The sequence below is a fragment of the Lissotriton helveticus genome, chromosome 6 (genome assembly GCF_964261635.1).
Source record: "Lissotriton helveticus chromosome 6, aLisHel1.1, whole genome shotgun sequence".
Classification (NCBI taxonomy): Eukaryota; Metazoa; Chordata; class Amphibia; order Caudata; family Salamandridae; genus Lissotriton; species Lissotriton helveticus.
The window spans coordinates 1,280,766,544-1,280,790,198 of NC_136067.1; the positions used below are offsets into that span (position 1 = coordinate 1,280,766,544).

The following is a 23,655-nucleotide window of genomic DNA, read 5'->3' on the forward strand; positions in this document are numbered from 1 at the left end:
CTGCTCTCTTTCCAGGGGGGGGTAATGTTTGCACATTCAAGGACAAGCCAAGAACTATGAATACAGCGCACAAAAAGCCCAATCTACCCCGAATGTATACCCCCCCACCTGCACTGCTCTGTACTGTCTGTATCTTCTGATATGCAAAGTATATTTTAATTAAAAAAAATGTACATTAAAAAAAAAAAAAGAGCCTGCAAAGGCCTTGTCTTGACCCTAAATAGTGTTATAAGTAAAATAGTATGTATGCGTTTGGAATGTGACTTTTTAATCTTTGTTCTTTTTAATTATCAGTCATGGATCAATCAGGCAACCCTAGAACACAATTACAATGCTTTCTATTTATATTTGCTGTTCCAAGTATGCACAGATCAGTGCTGAAAATAGGCTTTAGGTGACTGCTTATTTTTGTACCATCTGGGCATCAATATAATGAGCTGCCAACCCTAATCACAAGACTGGAAGTTTGTTGCAGGATGAGCACAATATTTATTTCCTCCACCCTCGATCCCGAGACCCTGAATAATGCCATAATAGCAATAGTTTAACTTAGATCTGAAACCCTACACCAGCCCTCAATAACATGCAGAGTTTCTTCAAATGACTGGGAATGCACCCTACATTCAGACAACTCACTCCTCATTCTCGCCCTTCACTTTCACACTCACCCTGCACTCACAGCAATCACAATGTACTCACACTGATCACCTTGCACTACACCACCCGCTCACCCTGCACTCACAGGGACCACACTGCCCTTATGCCACTCGACATCAACTCGCACCGTTCTCCCTCCACTATCCCTGGGGTCACATGTGCACACCGCTCACTCTGCACTCACAGTGATCACTCCGCACTCACGATGCTCTTGCGCCGTTCACCCTGTACCTCACCCTGCAGTCATATAGCAGACTACTCACCCTGCTCTCATGTGACACTCACTCACCTGCCCCCTCACTGCTCACTCTGCAATCTCACTCAAACAAGCCCATCACTAACCATGCATTCATCCGTCCCACTCTGCACTTACATCCGTACCCAAATTCATATGGTCACCTCACTCACCCTGCAGTCACTCCTCTCACCCTACTCTAACACTGTTGCATCGCTCACCGTGCACTCCAGTCACCCACACAGCGCAGAGGGCTAATGTGCCTGCTACAAAGAACGTGTACCATGCAGATCACAGAACTGAGTGTGAGTAAAGTACAGGTAGCCCTATATAAAAGTGAAATGTTGGTCAGAAAGGGGCTCTAAAGATGAGGTGCATTGTTGGCGAGTGGTAATGAGGGAATTCATGGGGAAGGAGAGGGGTGCCAAGAAGTGTTAGGGCCAGCCTTGGCTGGGAGATTTAGCGACACCCCCACCCCACCACCGGAAGTTCGGGTCTAGTTGCCCCCCTACCTGCATCCCGTAGATAAAAGCATCATGTCTGTTCATATGAAATTTGGTTAGGCTTCTGTCCCCGGCAAGCCGGCTTTTTGAATCATTACGGAGTGTAATTTAAAGTGAAGTATGCTGTCCGGCGCATGAATTTAATTTTCAACCCACGCGAGCGCAGTCCCTGTCAGTGGGGAGAAAAGGCCAGCGCCGGAAAATCCTGTTTCACCACATGCCGTTATCGACTTTTTGTTGGGGGAAAAATATTCTCGCTTACATTGTGACCAAAACCTGCAACAGTATACAACAAAATTGTTGCTAAAATTCAGTAACCCTTGCAGATGGTCCTTGAGTGAACGAGCGGCTCGGAAATGGAGAACCATTAAGTTTCAACTTGATTTAATCTTGTTAACCGACCTTGAATACTTGCGCCCAAGCTCCTTTGAAACAGATATGGTGCACAATGTATTCTGTTCTCTTTATGAATTGGAACGGAAGCATGGGAACATTTACAGGAGCAATTTACGTTGTGATGTTCCTGCACTTTTCCTTGTCACTAAATGTTTTCTCTTCCTCAAAGCAAAGCTGCTGCGGTGGCTACCATGTTGGCAACAACTTGTCTGACAAGAATAAAAAGACACTGTTATACGTCATGGAGCTTTCAGTTACAATATGCGTTCAAAATAACTTTTATGTGTCTTACAAAAGTCATAATGACGCAGGATTTCGAAAATGCAGCTGAAGTATCCATGGAGGTTCTTTGCATGATTCGAGCATTTTCAACGTTGAAAAAAATATTGAAGTGTAGGCTGTAGCAGAAGTATGAATACTTTTGAAAAGAGTTTCTAACTGTTTCTATTCTATTTTATTTTTTTAAGTTTTGACAATCATGTTCGGGTTGTAGAGATCAGTGTGACTTTACTGGTTACTTGAATTGTGCAACAAACCATGGGACCCGTTTTTGTCTGCTTTGAAATCAGATGTATTGTGTCAACTTCAATTACTGTATTTATGTTTTTTTTGTTTATTTTTTTTTAAGATTGGCATTTGGTTGTTTTACTCAATTATTATTTGAGTGTACTCTCTCTTACCCGTTGCCACCAAATTAACAGTGAGGCTGTAAGACCCCGTGTACGAGCCGAGCCATGCCATGAAAATATTTGGCACGCAAATCATGCATCAAAAATCATGTTAGAATATGATGAGGTGTCTTTAAAATTCAAAAGCGTGTTTTTATTTAACACATGGAGGCATTTCGCCTTAGTATAAGTGCGTTGTGAACCCCCCCTCCCACTTTAGCAGCTACAGCTGGGGGGGGATTTTTTATGGGCCTCTTCTGTAGTTAATGACACAGAAGGATGGGTTGATTGAAAATGGAAAGAAGGATGGAAGATTAAAAGGAGGGATGGGTGAAAGGGTGGGTTGGAGAAAGGGTGGGTGGATGGGCGAAAGGATGTGTGGCTGGCGCGAAAAGATGGGTGAAAGGGTGAGTGGGTTGGAGAAAGGGTGGGTGAAAGGATGGCTGAAAGACTGGGTGGGTCAAAGGATGGATGAAGGGTTGATTGGTCAAAGGCTGCATGGGGAATGGATCGGTTAATGAAAGAATGCATAAAAGGTTAGATTGGCGATAACATATGCGAGTAAGTTAAAGGATGGGTAAAAGACTAAAAGGGGAAAAGGATGCATGGGAGGATGAAAGGGTGAGTGGATGGTGAATCTGTGAAAGAATGCATGGATGAGTGAATGGGTGAAAGGATAGATGAAATGGCGAAAGACTGATTGATGATAAAAGAATGAATGGATGACAAAATGTAAAGATGAAATGGTGGATATGAGTGGATGGATGGAAGAGTTACAGGATGACTGGATAGATGCTTGAATGGAAGAGATGAGGGAGCTATTCTGGGGCAGGTCGGGCTCACTTGCTTTTCTTGATTGGTGTCATCAGAGCCTTAGTTCAAAGTGATGGGTATTTTGGACTCCCGGCTACTCCCTTCCCTTAGTATATCAGATGTAATCACTGCATTGAGAGTATTTGTTAAAAGTGAGAGTTTTTAAACATAAACTAAGAAATATTCCTGCCCCCTCCCTGATGACAATACTGAGCTAAGAGGCAAGTCATTTGTAATGTGTATCTTTTATGTGGCCTAGATTCATGTTCTAGATGGAGCATTTTCATAGACTATTAAGTCAAACAAAAGAAGTTTTTGTACAGTGACCCGAAATCACCTATTTGAAGGTGCTCTCAAGTGTGGTAATGAGCTAATAGGAGGTTTGGTGAAATTAACTATTTGCCTAGTTTTACACAATTTGGCCACACAGGGAACCTGAGATTGATCGCAGGTTTACCTGTTTCATACTGTGCAATTCACTCATTAGTCGGATATCTCAAGCTCAGAGCAAAGGTTAATACTTGGTTGTTAATTCTTGGCGCATGAGATTAGAGCTTGTGTGACCGGCAGAATCCTCATTTTGTTTTTGGGGGGTTTATATAGCGCAAGGACATAAGGGAGAGTGCAACAACAGACACGGACCAAGTTACGCTTTTTTTTTGTCAAAAGGAGATTTGCAGGGATTCGACTCTGGTTCCCCGTGTTACATGGTTGGTATTTATAACCTCTAAGCCACATGGCCTCCAGTGAAAGCTCGGCTCGATTTGGCCTCGAGTTTCCAAGAAGACCTCGAACTGAGCCCGAACAAGCTTCTGGCTTGAGCTTTCAGTTGCCATCCAACCTCAGCCACACAGATCACCTATCAGTACACAGCATTTCAGCCATATGAAGTTCCCTCCCCCTCACATTCTTCCAGCACTCATTTTACACTTTGCACACTCGTCAAACTCTAAGATAGATAGGTTGTATTTTGACCAGCGTCTTCCGTAGAAGCACATGATGCAGCTTCATGATGGTTAACAGTCAAAGATGAGTGTGGTGGCCATGGGCATCTGCAAACAATGTATAAGAGTGCAATTATAAGAGGTTTTCACTACTTTCTGTATCCTATTTTAAAGCAAGAGCTTGACGGCCTCATAAATCAAATCTCATCTCATAAAAGTGTGTAAATGTAAGTGGAATTCTACCCCACTTTGACTGAGAAGCTCACCCAGCGTGTTCATATTCCGTAAGCCACTAAAAACCTGGTTCTTTTCTAATTAATTTACTTTATACCACGGTAGTTCTGTTGAGTCTTCACCTTCAAGTAATTGTGTGTCCAACAAATACATGTAAATAATAATTTAAAAAAAGCATACACTGTTTCAGGGTAGCCCAAGCAGCAGTGGTATATGCATGCCCTCTTGCTGCAGTGGTTGAAATTTGGTTCTCCTACTCTATCATTGGCCAAGGTAGCGATTTCTCATACTGTCCCTGTGAAATAGGTTACTAATCTCTTCTGTTCTATTCTTAAACTCAACTCCTTTTCCTAGAAACCGTTACAAAGTTGTAGTTCGGTGACACCAAAGACATCCTTGTCTCCTATGTTCCCAGGGACCTCCTCTATGCATCGCCTCTGCGTATCAGAGTTTGGTTTCCTAACAACCATCAACTAGTACTACTTCTAAATTACTAGTACTACTTCAACTGACTGCAGAGCTGTATGGGTTTATCAGAACAGATGACCGGGGTTAACTCAAAATGGCCTAAGCATATCTCACATATACCATGATACAGGGTATACATCGGGGCAGTCCATTGCTTCGCGGGAGCACTGCACCGATGTCTTTGTTCTGAGTATATTCTGTCTTTGACATTGTTTCTGACATTTTTCACTGTGTACCACAGTTCTCACCTTCTTTGACATGGAGGGAGTGAGATATAAGTAGAAACAATGATTACATAAGAATAATCACCGATTGTGCTGCAACCTCAGTCTTAAATTGCTAACCATTACTTTTGTGACATTGTTTTCTTTTTCTTCCTTTTTTAGGCGGTATGGCCTCTGGTTTCGATTACGAATGGTGCTAGTCTGGTTGCTGGGACTCTACATTGCCATTCCAATACTTGTGAAAGTGTGTCCGGCTATCCAGGCAAAGTTGGTGTTTTTAAATTTTGGTAAGTTTGACATTGCATTTATTGCCTTGTTTAAACTCAGTCGACCATTTTCTTCGTTTGTTGCTGAACATTTGAAATGGGATCCCTACCTCTCCTTTCCTATGGGTAACTTGTGCGGCATTATGCCAATGACCATAATGTAATTGCTTGCAGTGTTGCAACAGACGTATTACAAACAGGATTCAAGTCATCACTTCTTAATTATCTTCCCTAGTATCCTGTATTTTCAGTATAAATCTCTGAAACCTTATTGTATCTTTTACAATACTATCTTGAGGCCTTAGTGATTGATATTGTTAATACCCATCCTTTACACCTACTAATTATTTTTATGCAGCTGCTTCCAGTCCACAATCGACCCATATATGTCACTGCCAAAAGAAGTCACTGATTGCCAAACTGTTTTTTTTTTTTAACTTCATGGGTTGCGTCTTAACCATCTCCGGGGACGCCTGGTGGTCCATGACTCCTACTTAGTGGGTCTGCACCTGCTTAGAAAATGATATAATATGAACCGATTAATTAGATGTATATAAATACAGAGGCAAAATGTAAAATAGAAAATTAAAAAACTTTCTGTAAACGTGAAGGAATTTGAAAGCATCGGCTAAAATTTATGTTGGTGTTCTCCTATTGATTCGTGCGAGCAGTAAAAGTTACATCAAACAGAATATAGTATAGACGATGGATTGGCTTCAATTGAAATTCAGAAAAATTGATTAATTTATATTTGTAAATGAAATAAAATATTTCACCATTTGTGTATTTGTTTGGTGAATGCTTGTTTCCTTATTTTTGTGATCGGAATTGCTTAGGCTTGGATCCCCATTTGCAATTATAACACATTTGGGGTTCCTGGGTTCCAGTAATGATTCAGTGGTGGTTGCTTATTCCAATAATGATTACTTAGGGTTCAACAAAAGTCAAAAGATTAGGAACTTCTTTTCATGGGGTGTTTGTGAACTCACGTTATCCCTTTTTCATGCTTTGTCAACAAAACAGTTCTCCCCTTCTTTGTGTGGCGAGCCTGCTTTGGTTCTTTTTTCCCAGTTCGTGCTTGTTTTGTCTTTTCCACTTTTTTGTTTCTATCTCATGCGATCCTGGCAAATAAGCAGTGAACGGAGAAAAGGCATTCCAAGGGATCGAGGAAGTATTCTGCTTGGACCAAAGTAAAAGTTTACAAACACGAAAAGTCATTTCGCTTGTGTATTGGTGTGTAAAGTTGTGAACATTTTCAGCAGTTTACTTTCCATGGGCGGAAAGCGAACAGCACGCAGGGATATCATCCTCTTCACATCTTACAGTGTTAGGGTAAGATGATGCAAATGCCACTGGTTTTAGGTTCAGCTGTGGCAAGTAGACAATGTTGTCTTTTACGTCAACTATGACCGCTGTCATCTGCCCATTTTAAGTCTGTGGTATTGAAGGCAAAAGTTATTGCATCAGATCCCCGAAATACACATCTGTAATATCTTCTATGGCGGCTTATGCTTTTACTAATGTTAGTCATGCTCTTGAGCCTGTTTAATTCCTAAGCTGCATGGGATTGTGGAAGCAGGCTTAGGAAGGAGACCAGGTTCCTTGCAACTCAGACAGGAAGCTTGCTTGGGGCCCATGTAATCACCATCTGTGGATCTGCTTATGGAAGAGTTTACCACAGGAGCCGTCATCCTGGTCTACGTTTTAGGAGCCATAAACTAAACCTCTTTAACAAGCACTGTCAGTTTCTCCTGCTTTGGTTGAGAGTGGCCCATCAGCTATTGATAAGTCTATCTCATCTTTAATCAGGTGACATCCTATGCAAACCTCTGACGACGGTGGCACAGCAAGCTATTTGATAGTTTGGCAAAAACGAGGAGAGGGTGCTGGGAAGGAACTTTTGCTTAAGGGTGTCTACAGTGGATCCCAACATTGAGTATAATAAAGTTGACTTTCTCCCTTTACAGTTGGCTTGATTTGTTCCTGAGACATACCCTTCTCTTCCTGAGTGTGAAAAAGAAACGGTAATACCGCATTTGGGAGACCATTGGGCAAACGGGCTACGGGGCGTCAACCATTGGGGTTGAGGTAATTTGCATCTGATGTGCAGGGTTCCATTCTTCTACGGCTGTGCAAACTGGGCCAAGAACAACCACCATCTGCACTTAGCTTTCTTTGGCAGCGATGGCAACAGGTCACAGGCTCGAAGAAGGAGCATGGTGTTGCTTGCGCTCAGCCTAAATGAACACATCTCAGTATAATAAAATATTGTCCATCTCACAGGTTAACTTTCAAGAAGAAAAGTAACATAGTGTCCTCTAGAACTAATATTACTCAAAGGAAAATTTACTTCGAAATGTTTACAAAGCAATTTAGGGACAGATATGGGTGGCTAAATACCGAGCGGTAACATAGAAATTCGCTAGCGACCGGTATTTGGCTGAGAGCAATGTAGGTGAGTTCAAACCTACTAGCAAAATAAGGAATCGCAAAATTTGCGATTCCTTATTTTGCTCTTGCATTTAAGGAATCGCTAATTGCGATTCCTTAAATGCAGTGTAGGTAGCAAAAAAGAAAGTGCACTTTAGGCTTAAGGAATCGCTAATTACCACCAACTTGAAGTTGGTGGTAATTAGCGATTTCCTGTAAAAAACACTTTTTTGCTTTTTTTAAAGTGCCATGTGGCACACATTCATGCCCTTGGGGCATGTATGTGTGCCACATGTACACACATGCACATTTCAGGGGTGCAACAGGGTGTCCTTTTGACACCCTAGCACCCTTGAAATAGCTCCCGCTATTTGCGATTCTTTAATACTGAATCACAAATAGTGACTATCTTCCCATTCATTCCTATGGGCGTCCTAGCCTATAGGAATGAATGGGTAGGTATTCCTTATTTTTGAATCTCAATTTGCGATTCGTTATTAAGGAATTTTAAGGAATCGCTAATATTTTAGAGATTCCTACCTACAGTCAATTTAGCGAGTCCTTAATAGCGATTCGGTAAAAATCGAAATTAAGGACTCGCTAAATTGAATTTACCTACATCTGGCCCTTAGTGTCTTGGCGCAAGAGTAGGTGGTGGCCTCTTCCTGCTCTTCGTCTTGGCCCCGTTTCCCTTATGGTCCACTTGGTTCCATCCCCAGCTCTGATTTAGCTTGATTAGCCTCAGATGCATTTACCCCGCACTCTTGAGTTAGCACACACTCTTTTTAACTCAGTCAGTGAATGGCTGTCACTTCTTGGGTGGTTGCCCAGCTCCTCCGATTCTCGCTTGCTCACCCTCTTCCAGGCTGAACATGAGTCTGCAGTTAACGTTTACTCTGTTTCTAATTAGGTTTAGGATTTTTATTGTTTATTACTGTTTTAGTAGTGCATAAATACTTTGCCCATTGCCCTAAGTTCAGCCGGTCTGCTCTGTGTCATAGATACCAGGTAATTGAGCTCAGGTTAATTTAGTGACCTCTGGTATATTTAGTCACCTTTACAAGGGTTGTGATTATTTCTTGAGGTGGGTAGTTACCTTCCCAAAATAATAATCACATTTCTTACATGGATCTAGTGTTTGCACTTTGAGAACCAGTTTTGGGTAGTTCTCCTTTCAAGTTTCTTCTCCACACTGCTTTCCGGACACACCCTTTGTGTAGAGTGGTGATCCTCTCAGTAGGGTAGTCTCCATCCTGGAGCACACACACCAGAGGCACAAACAGGTCTCAGCTTTCTGAACCAGGCTGTCAGTAGGCCACGCCAAACAGTGAACAGAGTAAAGACAAAAGCCTGGCCTCACTTAAGGATTCTCTTTCCCCACGAAAAAACAGAGACTGGAGACTCACCATTCATTCCACTACCTAGCAAATTGAAGAGCGTCAGGAATACTGATCAGCAGCTCCTGTCAGTGGAAGGATTAATCACATTTTAAAAGGTGCTTGTCTCCATCTCCTCTTTCCCCACTCCACTGTCATGTCTCTCTCCAGCTTCAGGAACGTCAGTGATACACTTCCATTATCTGGGAAGACAACTTTACTTCCACCTTGTGCAAAGAGTCAGGCCAGGGACATTCACAATGGATCACATAGGCATCCATTACTCTGGTTCACTTATACTCATCACATATACAAGCATGCACAGCATACTTTTGCGATGTTAGTGCTAGGATGTAGCTTAGTGAAGGGAAACTTTACTCAAGTGAGGCAGTATGCCTCAACTCCAGTGACACAGATAAAAAGTTCTGGTCACAACAGTGGATTCATAAAGCACAGACAATTTCTACCATTACTCTATGAGCTAAACCCACATCAGGGATAGTATTCCACTCTGTATGCAATGAGGGCATGCCTGGTGCACCCCTCTGAGTCACGGGACAGGTCTAGAGCCAAAACGAAAAAGCATGATACCAGATGCATGCAGTCTTGCACTCAAGGTGGGGAAACAACTGCAAAATATGGAGGGGAAATTCCTGTCCCAACAAATCGTGAAAAACCAGACTCCCCTCCCCCTGCTCTAACAAAGCAACTATTCATGAAATGAGAGCTCTGAGAGCTTTGGCAGCCTCCTGAAATAAGGCCTGTACTACATCTCTACCAGTAAAGTATCCTCAAATATGGTTCCACCATGTTTAAACTGGATTCAAGCAAGTCACTAGTCAGCAAAATTTCCTTCTACTTGGACAGAGATTTCCACCCGACTGCTGAGTCTCGCTATGGTAAAGTATATAGAAAAGTGAAAAGTTTCGAGGCATGTGTGGCTGTAGATACACTGCCTGTGCATACACCTGCTATCTAGCGTTAGTTCCTGATGTGCGCAAGTTGTTCTTCTTCAAAGAAGTCTTTCAAGTCACTTCTTATAATAACTCCTCCTCTTGCTGGTACTGCGCATTGGCATTGGCTCCATTGTTAGATTGTTTTCTTCCCGCCATGGGGTTTGGACATGTGCTCGGTTCAACACCATCACAGTGCACTTTTTCGGTTTCGCGTTGTCTGAATTGTATTTCTAACGCATCTCCCTTAGTCTCAATCTAGGGTCGGCGTTTGGTTAGTTCACTCAAGCAAGGTCATGGTCAACTGCGTCCCCTCCTGGGCCTCGCCCTTCGGGGCCTACTCCAGTTTCTCAGTCGTATCTTCACCTTGCCTCATTGGTGATGGAATAGACATCATTCCAATATTGTCCTTGCTGCCATGCGAACTATCCTCAGACTGACCTCCATCAGGTTTGCAATTAGTGCCTGCTGCGACGCCTGCTGTTCCTTCCCTTCCAAGAAGACACATTGCAACTGCTGGGCATGCCGTCTCGAGATGTCCCGCAGGAGCGGTGATGACACCCAAGACTTCTTTGATCAAGGATATCGAGGGGCAACATCATCCACATCCATCGGCTGCAGATGAAGAGACTTTCTCTCCTGAGGAAAGCGCCAGCTCCAATCTGGAGCTTGAGGATCTTCCGCCAGCCCAGCAGTCCATGAGTACGACAGCCCCTCCCCCTCAACACCGTTCTCAATCTGAGCAGCCCTCTGGCAAAAGCGCACACAGCCACAGCCAGAGACAGTGCTTCGGATCATCACTGCCTTCGGGCCAACGTAGGCACCAATGAACCACTTTGGACACTCCGCCCATTCCTGATTCGTCGTCGAAGAAACCTTAAGACTGGCTGCTTCAGTGCTGTCTACTCCAACACCAAGCTGACCTTCAGCACCAACCACTTCTACGTTGGTGCTGATCAAAATGTTCGACCGAAACCACCCTCAGAGCTGAACACTTCAGCATTGACCAGCAGGACCTACTGCACCGGTGTAGTCAAACTAATTCTACACAAACTGCAGGAGGAGATCAACAAAGGCAGAAACATTTGGTCATCCACCCCGATAAGGCCCGGATCTTGGATAACCTGATTACACCAATGCAGCGGAACAAGGCAGATAAACCTACTAGCTGTAACTGCATGCACAACCATTCCCTCCTCCTGTTTCTCAGCCTTCCCCACCTGCTTCTCAAGGGGACCCCCCATGACATCAGACGCCTGGCAACGTATCTCTGGCTTCAAGGCAGAAGTTCAGCAGAACCTTTTTAAAATGCCATTTGATGGCCAGCATCTCTTTGGCCAGCAGGTGGACCAAATGTTAGAAAAGATCAAGAAAGGTACAGAGACAGCTAAGGCAACGGGCGCACTTCAAACACCTACACCTGCGGCTCCTTTCCCCGCACACCCTATTGTGGAGGCTCGAAGACCACCTCCCCAAGAGCCTCCACTTTCAACCAGCACACCCAGGAACACAAATCCCCCAATCCTCTCCCAGGGGTTACTTTACAGGGGGCTAAAGGTTCAACTATTCTAAAGGCAGAGAAAAGATGGATTCCCAAAAGGAGCTTCAGCCACCACCAGACCCTGACATGCCTCTTCCCCCCAGCTACTCCACACCGTGTGGGGGTAGCCTCCAAGGTTTCTTTTCCACATGGCCGATTGTCACCTCAGGTCAATGGGTGTTGGGCATGGGTATTGTCTGGAGCTCACTTCTTTGCCTCCCACCATTCCACCTGGCAAATCCAGACTCTTCCCCAGAACACCAAAGGCTTCTCGGGAAGAGGTCCAAGCGCTCCTTCTCAAGTGGACTATTAAACCTGTCCCCTCACAGCAGCAAAGCATGTGAGTATACCCTCTGTACTTCCTATTACCCAAAAAGGAGGGGCCCTTCAAATGCATTCTGGACCTCAGGCCCCTAAACAAATACACCCTTTCAGAACACTGCAATATGGTTACTCTCCAGGATGTAATTCTGCTTCTCCAGCAAGGCAAATTCATGATGGCGCTCATCCGGAAGAACACCTTTTTCCACATACGATACATCCGGCCCATTGCCAATATCTCAGGTTTATAGTCAGCGGAAAACATTACCAATTCAAAGTGCTTCCCTTTGGGGTTGCTACTGCATCTCAAGTGTTCTCCAACTGCCTTGCAGTGGTGGCTGCACGCCTGCACAGACAGGGCGCCCATGTCTTCCTTTATCTGGAACAGTGGCTGATCAAGAGTGCCACTACAAGCAATGCTGCAATTTCATTCAGGTCACAATAGGCCTTGTGATAGGGTTTATAATTTTTTTTATTTATTTATTTATATATTTATATATATATATATATATATATATATATATATATATATATATATATATATATATATATATATATATATATATATATATATATATATATTTATATATATATATATATATATATATATATAAAAAATATATTTATAACGAGATAGGGTTCATCATCAATGTCATAAAATCCCACATTGAACCCCTCCAGTTTATACACTTCCTGGGGGCTATTCTTGACTACGGTCGGCATGGCCCACAGGGCTACCATGAGCCGACCTGAGGGGTGCCTTACATGTAAGAAAAGGGAATATTAGGGCTTGGCAAGTGGGTGCACTTGCCAGGTCGACATGGCAGTGAAAAACTGAGCGTGCAGACACTGCAGTGGCAGGTCTGAAACCCATTTACAGGCTACTCGTGTGGGTGGCACAACCAGTGCAGCAAGCCCATTAGTAGCATTTGATTTACAGGCCCTGGCGCATTCAGTGCACTTTACTAGGGACTTAACTGTAAAACAAATGTGCCAATCATGGGTAACCAATCATCACCACAATTTACACAGGGAGAATAAGCACTTTAGCACTGATGAGCGGTGGTAAAGTGTCCAGAGTCCTATAGCCAACAAAAACAGGGTCAGAAAAATAGGTGGCAAAAGGCAAAAAGTTGGTGATAAACCTGCAAAAAGGGCCAGGTCTAACAATGCCTCCGGATGATAATCAAAGAAAATGTATTCAGTAACCAGTTGAAAGATTCAGGTCACTGGCTCCTCCATGGGGTTCCCTGCAAGTGAGATGCAGAGACCAGGAGTATAAAGAGTGGGCCATGCTGCCCCACAATGATGACACTGGAACCACTAGGAGGGCCTGTTTGCACAGATGTGCACTGGCCTGTGGATAAGAAAGTATCTCAAACAGATGCTTATATCTATTTGCCTCAGGCGTCTTTGCCTTCTGAGGACACTGTTTCTTACATTACCCTGATGGACAGGTTTCGCTTTGGATTTAACATGGACATGCATATTCAGATTAAGGACTTGCGCATCCTCTTTGCTCTCCAGCGTGAGCCAAAATGGTCTTCCATGACTCCAACCCTTCTGGACCATATAATGAAAGGCAAGATACTCTTCAAGACTTAAGCCTCTGTTTCCTTTTAATACTTTTCAGCAGGTCTACACCTATAGTGGCCAAGACTTTGTTTTCACTTGTCTGTAATCTGTCATGCGGCCAGATATCAGGGTGGCTGCTGTGGCCCACAGATGGTCACTGACCTTTTTTACCCTGTGTGTCATTCCACCCAGAGAATGAAAGTAGGAAATGGAAGGCATGCTGCAGAGTACTAAATGTCAGTAGCCCTTTCCGGTATTAATGTTATCTCATATCATGATAGTGCCGCGGTGGCGGCTCAGAATGTGCACCGTAAAGAGGCGCTTCACCTAGTGAATTTCGACCCTGTACAGTGCCCTCCTTCTTTTAGCTAAGCTCACGCTATACAAATACTACATGTTTAGCATGTATGTACACAAATATACATGCATGGAATGGAGTTATGCATCCAGAAGCTGACAGGGTGGCATTCATTTAACTCACTGGTGGATCCATTATACACATTTGATGACAGACATGCCATTTCACGAGTAAAATCCAGAAGTCACCAATCTTTATCTGAATGGTAGGAGAGTTCAATAGTGCTCTCACTCAACCAGTGGCCTTTGGTTCGATACCGAACGACCATTACACATCAGAATCTGGGATAGTGGGCAAGTCCCCCTCAAAGCACAGGTCATGCGAAGAGTGGTCCTGGTGATAGCAGATAATATGACAATCATTCTACATCTTCAGTCAGGACAGCACCTGGTAGTTGACCCTGTCTACGAAGCCCAGAACATATGATTGTGGCCTGCCAAATTCCAGATCTAGCTGATGATGAAACTCCTGATGGGTGTCAAGACGACTGTTGCAGATGTCCTCAACAGAGCAGACTCTGAGTTGCAGGAGTGCAACCTGGACCACGTGGTGTGGACAACTTGTTCAACTTCTGGCACATACTCAGAGTTAACCTATTCGCATTTGGCGGAACAGCAACTGCTCAGTTTTTGCCTTTATGTTTTTGGCATTCTAATGTGGGGACATGTTCTCTGTGAAATGGAATGGGGCAAAGAGAATCAAACGCCACTACCACTCTGTTGGAAGCTGTCTTTGTTCATCAATTCTGTTGTTTTTATTTTTTTTTATCCCATCATGTTAGCAGTATTCCATCATGTTACAGCCTGGGGTCTATAATCCTACTTCTGTCCCACAGTGCTCTTCTGTTGCCTCGCTGTTTCTGGAATGGTGCCCCAATTAACTGTGTATACATTTTTGAGTGAATCTATTTGTTTAGGAACTCAGTTTATTTCTTTAGCTTATCAATTATTTCAGATAAAAGATGCAATTGTTTTGAGCTGCTGGCCTCATTACTTTGATCGCCCTGGCTTCTTAAATTATTTTTCACAATCTCATGAGGCATAACAGGTTATCTTCTTATGTATCACCTTTCCATTAGTGGCTTTTCCATCTGTATGCATTTTTTGCGGGGTTTCTTGTTGAGCCATGATTTAGTGGTTATAGAGAAGTGTGTCCGCTTTGGTGCCAGCTGTTGAGACTTTGGCCCGGGCGACAATAAAATGATAATGAACCTGTTTGGTGTCAGCCGCACAGACATTCGTCTCAACAGTTGGCTAGCTTTGAAGCGTCATGACTGAAGACTTTTTTTCAGACTGCAACCTAGCACCTTTACTGATGATTGGAATCAATGACACCTTCAAGAATGCAGGTTGTATGTAGAGAATGAATGTGGGGATTGTTATAGAGAAAGCATCCTTCTAGTTCTGCCATATGTGCAGCACAAAATTCCTCTAGTCAGGCTGTACATCGCGTATTTTTCTCCTGGACACAACAAGGCCATCAGCACTGCTTGCAAAGTATTCTGGTGCAAAAAGACCCCTCAACAAAGTACTGAATGCAATACAAGGTGCTGCTTCAAGAATTGCCTGAGACGCCATCTTCGTTCTGGAAGATATTTTCCATACTGCAGAAGAAAAAGCAGGCCCGTTGGATCTTCTTGCAGCTCAGGTGCTGAAGGGTCCTGCACTGCCGCCCTCCAAAGCCTTGGAGGTGGTGCCCAAAGGGGAAGTGCAAATGCCTCCAGGCACATGGGTCCAAAGAACAAGACCACAGTAAAGGCCCTCTTTGGCTCCACAAACACATGAAGGTCAAACTAAGATGGTTGGACCATGAAAGTACATGCAGGACGAGGCAGAGCATGGCTCCAAAGGGTGTCTGTCAGCGAGCCCGGAGTCAAGTCTCAAGAAGAACCGAACTTCAGGTCCGTCAGCTGCAACTGGTCAAGTCCGACAACCACCTTTGATTCCAAGCAAGCCACCAGCGAAGGGCACTTAGTCTCAGCAACCATCACCTCCTCTCAAACCTGAGGCACCAACACACAACCTCAAAATCAAACATGATGCCTAGGCTGTCAGCCTGAGTAGTCTAAGGCCCGACACAAGTGAGGGCTCAATCAGACTCCATTTCTTGGAGTTCTTGGACGAGAGACATAAGAAAATATTCACCCTTCCATGGGGAAACTTCTCACCAGGCTGTCTCACAGGAGCACCCACACATGCCTTTCCAGATCCCCAAAAAGCGTGGCTAATTTTTGAGGAGGAACTCTTTTGAGGTTCTTTCTCCTCCATTTACATAGATGGTTAGAGATGGGGCTACTAGTCCACCAACACTATGCCTTCCACCTAGAATTCCTTCACTTCACCACCTCTTCCTCCATCACAAGCTCTTGTACATCTCAATAGTCACAGTCTCCATAATATGCTTCACAGTCAGTTCACACTGACTGCAACCAGGAAGGCCAATATCACCTATGGGCCCCTCATTATGAGCCTTTAGCGCCTGGGAAGTTAGACAGCACTAGAAGAACTACCATATATATCCACTGGATGACCCAGACCAAGACCCATTCCCCATTAATTCTTCCCAACCATACAGCACTACTGTAATTCAGAGGGTTGCACAGCACCACAAATTAAAAATGCATGTGTTGCAGGAGGAGGCCTTCATCAAGACCAAGAGGTTCATGCAGTACCTCATGGTGCTTCGGGTTATACCCAAATCTGCTTCTGAGAACTTAAACCACCCGGGGAAGGCAGGGTTTTCACCACTCCGGTAGAAAAGAAATTCAAGCACCCCAGATATTCATCTAGATATTAAGGGTCAGTACCTGCCTGACTCGCTGGTAGTCCACACAATAAGAAAACGAGCCTTGGCACAGACCACAAAAGATGTTCCTCCTCTGGGAAAGAAGAGCAATAGTAAATGCAGCTGGGAAGCATGTGGTGGTAGGGTCTGCTAAACAATGAGAATTGCAAACTGTAGGAAACTGGATTATTATGTTGTGTGGTTGTGAGACCTTACCATGTAATAATTCCACAATCTTTATCAGGCCTGGTTACATTTCTTTTTAAAAATTCCTTAGCTGAGACCTGGGTAGCTATGCGCAGAGCAGTGAGGCTTAGTCAAGGAAAAAGTGCAAAGCATTTAGAAGCACCAAAACAGTTAAAAACCCAATAAAAATCAGACACTAATTTATAAATAAATATAGTGTAGTTTTACCTTAAAATAGGCACCAAAATGACAAAAACCTATCCCAGGGCACCAGAGATATGATTTTTCAAAGGTAAGTAAATTCTTTAAAGAAAATGTAATCAATTGCTGTAGGCTGTTAAGCAGTTGGTAGCCAACTGCTTAGAATGGCTACTCCTCTTCATTTGGACGTACCACAGTGGATAAGGGGCCAGTCACAGGGATCACTCAGGTGCAGGGGGATACTTTCCTGTTACTCCCAGCGAGTTTTAGCGCCCTCAGTGTCTTTTACGCTTAATGCAGTCCAGCCAAGAAGTGGTCTAGATGCTGGGGATGCAGAATGCTGAGGATGCTGAAGATATTCTGAAGAGATATGTTTAATATTCCTAGGGTCCCCTGGTATCGACGTGCATCAGGGGTTGTCTCCAGCCTCAGGACTCAAATTTCCTACGATGCAGGAGGGTATTCCTTAGCAGGTCTAGTCACTACTGATCAACTGGTCTCCTCGATACAGCGGCTGCTTGTAGGTACGTTTTTCCTTTTTGCAGGGTGACCAGAGCCCACATTGATATAAGCCACTATTCCCACGGGCTCGGTGACACCTCGGCAAGACCAGTACTCAGTCGCCCAGCAGGCCCTTCGGGATCCCGTGGCGGGCAGTTGGGCTCTCGAGAGTGCAGGCTTCGTCCAGCTTTTGTGTCTCTGGTGCTGAAAAGGGGCTAGCTAACTAACCCTTGGAGACACTTCTTCTGTCCTGGCACAATGGAGACCTTTTTCAATGAGTGGCCACAGCAGGGGATCTTTACAGGTCTTCGGGTTCAGCAGGTACAGTAATTCTTGCGTGCAGCTGCTTTTTGCTGGCTCCAAGTAGCAGCAGGGCAGTCCATCTTCTGCCAGGTCGTCTATCTCTTTTGTATACAGGGAGATAGGTCCTGGGGAGTAAGGACAGCTGGACCATATGTAAATTCTAAGAGAAAAATAGTGCTGACCATACAGAAATTATAATAACTCCGTATTTAGAGTAACAAATCAACTTTAATTAAAGATTTGTTTGGTATTATTTATTTATACTCTTTTAGTTCATTTGTTTTTTAGTTAGAAAATAGTTTAGACAAAAAGACATACCTTATACATACAATTATTCAAAAAAAGAGAAGGGGGGAAAAAAAGAAGAACAAACTTCAAATGACTGTACTTAATCACAACAACATTTACATAAAACATAAATCCACAACTATGTACATTTGCACAATTATTTGTGTACCAACACAAATACTCATTAACAGTTGATTTCCAATCCAAAGAATCAAGGAAAATCAAGAAGAAATCAGATGGAGAAAAGATAAATCAATATCATGCACAGTATAAATAAGGCTGAAATGCTTAATCAAACTTTCAGTCATTAAGGGAACAATTTAATCCCAGATCTTTAAACGGTGCTTGTCTCCATTTGGCCGACGCGTTTCGAACTCGCTAAGGTAATTTGCGTGTTCTCATCAGGGCTTATTGAATTTTCCTGCATAATTTTGTGCAAAAAATAAATGAAAACGAAAATTTGTATTACTTCCTCTAAAATAGTGAATAGCCTCATTTTATCGCTCAAATATATACATTGAGAGCAAGGGGATTACCTTACTGGGGTAGTTGCAATTAGCTGGGGTTCAATTATTTTGTGACGTTCCCGCCGTGGTGTCTGGAAGAGGAAAGACCTCATCAATACAGTGTTCCAAAGGAGAGCGGGTTGTCTGATGCCAACTTAATATGCACCCCTACCTTGAATCTTGTCTGTATGCTCCCTTCTTAAAATCCAAACTCGGTAGACATTCAATGTAATTTAGTGAAGATTTCCCAAATGCCCAAGGGTCCCGTTTGTGAGCCTAGAAAAATTGGTAAAGGAGAGCTGTTACTCGTCCTCGTTGTATAATGAGGAGCTGCTAGCATCCTTGACTGGCAATAATATATACCTGTGCTCCGGGGCTCAGCGGAAATATTCTCACTGCTGCAGGCGTCGTCAAGCAGGGACGGCTCAATACAAGTTAGAGCGGTCCGGGTGCTGTAACAAAGACGAGCACTCAATTACTAGCTGCTTGCCATCTATGACAGTTCAAATTCAGCGCGACCGGACAGACATCACTTACCCGTTGTCTTCAGTTTTTGGCTGTGCTTCCAACTCCTGGCGACCTAGCATCAAAGCGCCATGTTGGAAGGAGGCGGTGGTATTTTATCAAATCACATGACATTTGGGAATTGTGGGATATGTAGTCCCCTACAATGCCTATACTCGTGGGGCTTTAGGTGAAATTAAATGCCTGTTTTGCTCTAAATGACATCAATTCCCGTTTTAACGCGGGTTTTTTTACAATCTTGAAATCTCAGACATGGAATTTAACCCAGTCTGAAAGCTATTAAATCTCAGTATCAGATAGGCTTCCTTTTTGAGAAGGACATCATCAACATCTTGTACTCTTTTGTTATGCCCAATTGTGTACAAAACAGTCCATCTAAAGTCCATTTCTGAATGGCCTTGTTCAATAAAATGTTGGACCATGGGAGCAGACGCAACTTTATTTTTGATGCGTGATCTGTGTTGTGTAACACGAGTGTTAATTTGCTGGTTCGTTTTGCCTATGTACAGTTTGTCGCAACTGCACGTGATTGCATAAACCACATTTTTGGTTCTGCAATTACTAAAATTCTCATTCTTCCATCTTATGTTCCTGTGTAGAAATTCACTGCCCTCAATTGTTGTGTCACATGACACACAGTTCCCACATCTGTGGTGGCCCGTGATCTGTTTTAGACCCCATACTGATAATAAATCATGTTTAGGTTTCTCTATCATTACATCAGCACGAACAATTTGTTGGCCTATGCTTCTGTTTTTTTTTAAAGCAAAAATGGTTTTTGGAAATGGGCATTCAAGTTCTTCTAACAAATGCCAATTTTTAAGAATGGTTTGTCGTATCTGATGGGCATGGGGGCCAAATGTTGTGACACAAACCATCTTATCCAGTTCCTGTTTGATTCTCCGTTCAAGAAGGCACTCACGTGGAGTGTGGCGTGCCCTCTTGCAGGCATGTTTCAACAATTTTTTGGGGTATCCTCTGGTGATCATTTCTTCACAAATTTTTTTTGAGTGCAAATCATAATCTTTCATATCTGAGCAGTTTCTCCTGATACGGAGTAGCTGCCCGTACGGTAAGTTAGTCCTCAAATTTCTGGGATGTGCGCTCTGATGGTGGAGGATGGTATTTCTGTCCGTCTCTTTTCTGAAAAGGGACGATTTTAGGCAACCGTCACTACATCTTATTTCGACATCTAAAAATGTCATTTTTGAGTTACTCTGTTCCAGTGAAAATTTGATGTCCTGATGCTTATTATTCAGCCACTGATGGAATTCTGTCAATTCAGTGTGGCTCCCCTGCCACAGGAGCCACACGTCATCAATATATCTGAGCCACTGTTTTATATGCTTCTTGTAGGGATTGTTGTTCTCCACAAACTTGTTCTCGTATTCTGCCATAAACAGTATGGCCATCTCCGGCGCATAAGGACAGCCCATGGCTGTCCCCTTGGTTTGTAAAAAGAACTCGTCATTGAAGCGAAAATAATTTTTCTTCAGTGTTAATTCAGCGAGTTCTAAGATGAAGGACGTAGGGACCCTGTGGGGTCTTGTTCTTTTGTCAAGGTATAACTCCATGACCTCTAGTGCTTCGCTTTGTGGGATTTGCGTATATAGTGATGTCACGTCCATCGTGACCATGATCTCAGTAGAAGGATTGAACTCCATGTTTTCAATTTTGACCAAAAAGTCAGTGGTATCTTGTAAATACGACTTTACAGTATTCACAAAAGGCTTCAAGAAATAGTCAACGTACTTCGAGAGAGGTTCCAAGCACGAGTCACATCCCGAGACAATCGGTCTTCCAGGTTGCTCGGCAGGATTTTTGCGTATCTTGGGAAGCAGATACAACAATGGTATGCGGGGGAATTTCTTCACAAGAAAGTCCCTTTCTTTCACGCCTACATACCCACTGTCGCATCCCTTTTGTATCAAGTCAGCTATTTTTGATTGAATTTCTTTTGTTGGGTCCACAGTTAATTTTCTGTACCAGGTATGGTTGTTTACCTGGGATTCACCTTCTTTCAGATATTTATCCCTGGGCCACAAAACAGTGGCTCCGCCCTTATCGGCAGGTTTAACTATAATTGTGCGGTCCTCACTGAGACCTTTTAGTGCTGCCAACTGGCCTCTGCTTAGATTTGGCTTGACGTACATATTCTTTTTCTCAAGCTTGTTTATTGAGGATAGTACTACCTGCTCAAAAGCATAAATCTGTTTCGGGATATTCTGATTAGGGATAAATGTGGACTTATTCTTCAGCCCAAAGGGTATAAATAAATAATACCAAACAAATCTTTAATTAAAGTTGATTTGTTACTCTAAATACGGAGTTATTATAATTTCTGTATGGTCAGCACTATTTTTCTCTAAGGTCGTCTATCTCAGCATTAGAATCTGCTCAGCCATTTAGTCCCTAGACAACTCAATGGAGCAATTTTACCTCTAGCTTCTGGAAGAACGCAGGCAAGTCCTACGTGAGACGCAAAAACCCAGCAGTCAGGCCTGCTACACTGCCAGGTGGAAAAGGTTTGTTGACTATTGCATCTGTGCAGGACATCATCTGTTACTTCATACATTTTCAGAAAGCAGGATTAGCATAGCCATGTAGCAATTTACATCAGGCAACAGGCACAACATGCATGTAAAATAGGGAACATTTGTCCTGTTTAAGATCCCTGTGATTAAGACGTTCATGGAAGGCCACAAAAGAGTAATCCTGCCAAGAACTCCTCCAGCACTTGCTTGAAACTTGAATATAGTTCTCAATAGCTTTTATGGACTCACTCTGTGAACCATTACATTCTTGTAGCATGTAGTTCTTGTCATCAAAGATGGCCTTTTTCGTGTCCATTCAAAGTTTTTTTATTCGGTTAAAAAGTTTAAAACCATCAAAGCACAGTACAGTATTTCATTCAACAATTTTTTAGTGTCCACTACTTCACTAAGATCGATTGGTGGGTTGCATCTTTAAGTATAGAAGAATCTTTTATCCAGGTTCATAAATATCTAGGGTGGTTCTAAAGACCTATCCAAAATGTCTACCAAAGTTGGTTTCCCCATTCGATGCCAACCAAATAATGAAATGCCCATTATCTTCTCACATCTAGGCACTGTAACAGACAGAGCATTTTATACATTAGATATTAAGGCAGCTCTCATGTACTAAATTGACAGACCCTAATCCATTCGTAAGATAAAGCAACTTTAGCTTTAGCAAAACCATACATAGGAAATCATATTTCCAAGAGAGAAATTGCTAGATGGATTGATAAATGCATACAAACGTGTTATGTAAAGGCCAAGTGTACGCTGCTTGTACCGCCTAAGGTGCATTCCACACATAAGAAAGAAGCCACTATGGCTTTCTTGGGAAACACACTTTTAACTAACATTTATAAAGTGGCTGCATGTCAACACCACACACATTCACCAAACACTGCTGTATGGCCATGCAAGCCCAGCAGCAGGATTTAGTTGACACACCTGTGTAAGGACTTTATTTCAGACTTTGCATCATTGCTCGCTGGTCAACGCTTAACCCCTTCAGTGCTGCGCGAATTCCCCTGCAGTGCTGAAAGTTCTAAAGAACCTATGGACTCATGACGGAACTGTTCCGTCATGAGCACAGGCCAACCGACGCTCATGACGGAACCGTTCCGTCATGAGCACCGAAGGGGTTAAGGAAAGAGCTGTTTTACAGTTATGTAGCACTTGTATATTTACATCTACACATTCTACCATTGACAACTTTTACTTTCCTTCTAATTTTCTGGTCGTAGTATGTAGTCCTGTATATTCACAGGCACCCACTTTACTCCAAGCAAGCAGTGATCACAGATGCTCCCAGCCCTTTCTTTTTTCACAATGCACAGTACTTACTAATTTGTCTTCAACACTGCACTCACACTACTCACCTTCTCAGGAAAAAACAATTTAGGGTGAAGCCTTTGTCCTGGTGAGTTGTGGACTAAAGGTGGGAGTCATAACAGATTTTAACAAAATCAATCTGCAAATGTCCGCACTCAACACCAGATGGCAGGAGTATGCAGAACACGTGATTCTACAGTACTACACAGCAAACAAAAGGTTAGAGGTCAAATATCATTTTCCTTCTCTTGCATTGTCGTACAGTCTTTATTTTCTTATCTTGTACCCAGGTACATTAATGTTGTGCTTTATTTCATCCGTGCTGGAAAAATAACTTATGTAGTGTTATATTATTAATGCCAAGTATTCTTATATCTTCATACATTCGCATAATTATATGCACCAATGCATTCTTTAATTTAAACATTCTTGCAGGGATGTAGTGCCATCATACATGGATTAATAGTCTTTGTTGTTTAGCATGGAGGTTTCAAGATCTTCCTTATGGACTTCTTTCAGTCGCATGGCCTAACC

The 23,655-nt window shown here is 43.0% G+C and overlaps 1 protein-coding gene across 2 annotated transcripts in view; it reads left to right on the plus strand.

Annotated features, from left to right (window-relative positions):
• ABHD12 (abhydrolase domain containing 12, lysophospholipase) overlaps positions 1 to 23,655 on the plus strand; it is a 495,702-nt gene that overhangs the window by 239,880 nt on the left and 232,167 nt on the right. For both annotated transcript variants that reach the window (XM_078649029.1, XM_078649028.1), the window contains one exon: positions 5,305 to 5,429. In XM_078649029.1, the coding sequence (XP_078505155.1) occupies positions 5,305 to 5,429 (125 nt within the window). The remainder of the gene's footprint in view (positions 1 to 5,304; positions 5,430 to 23,655) is intronic.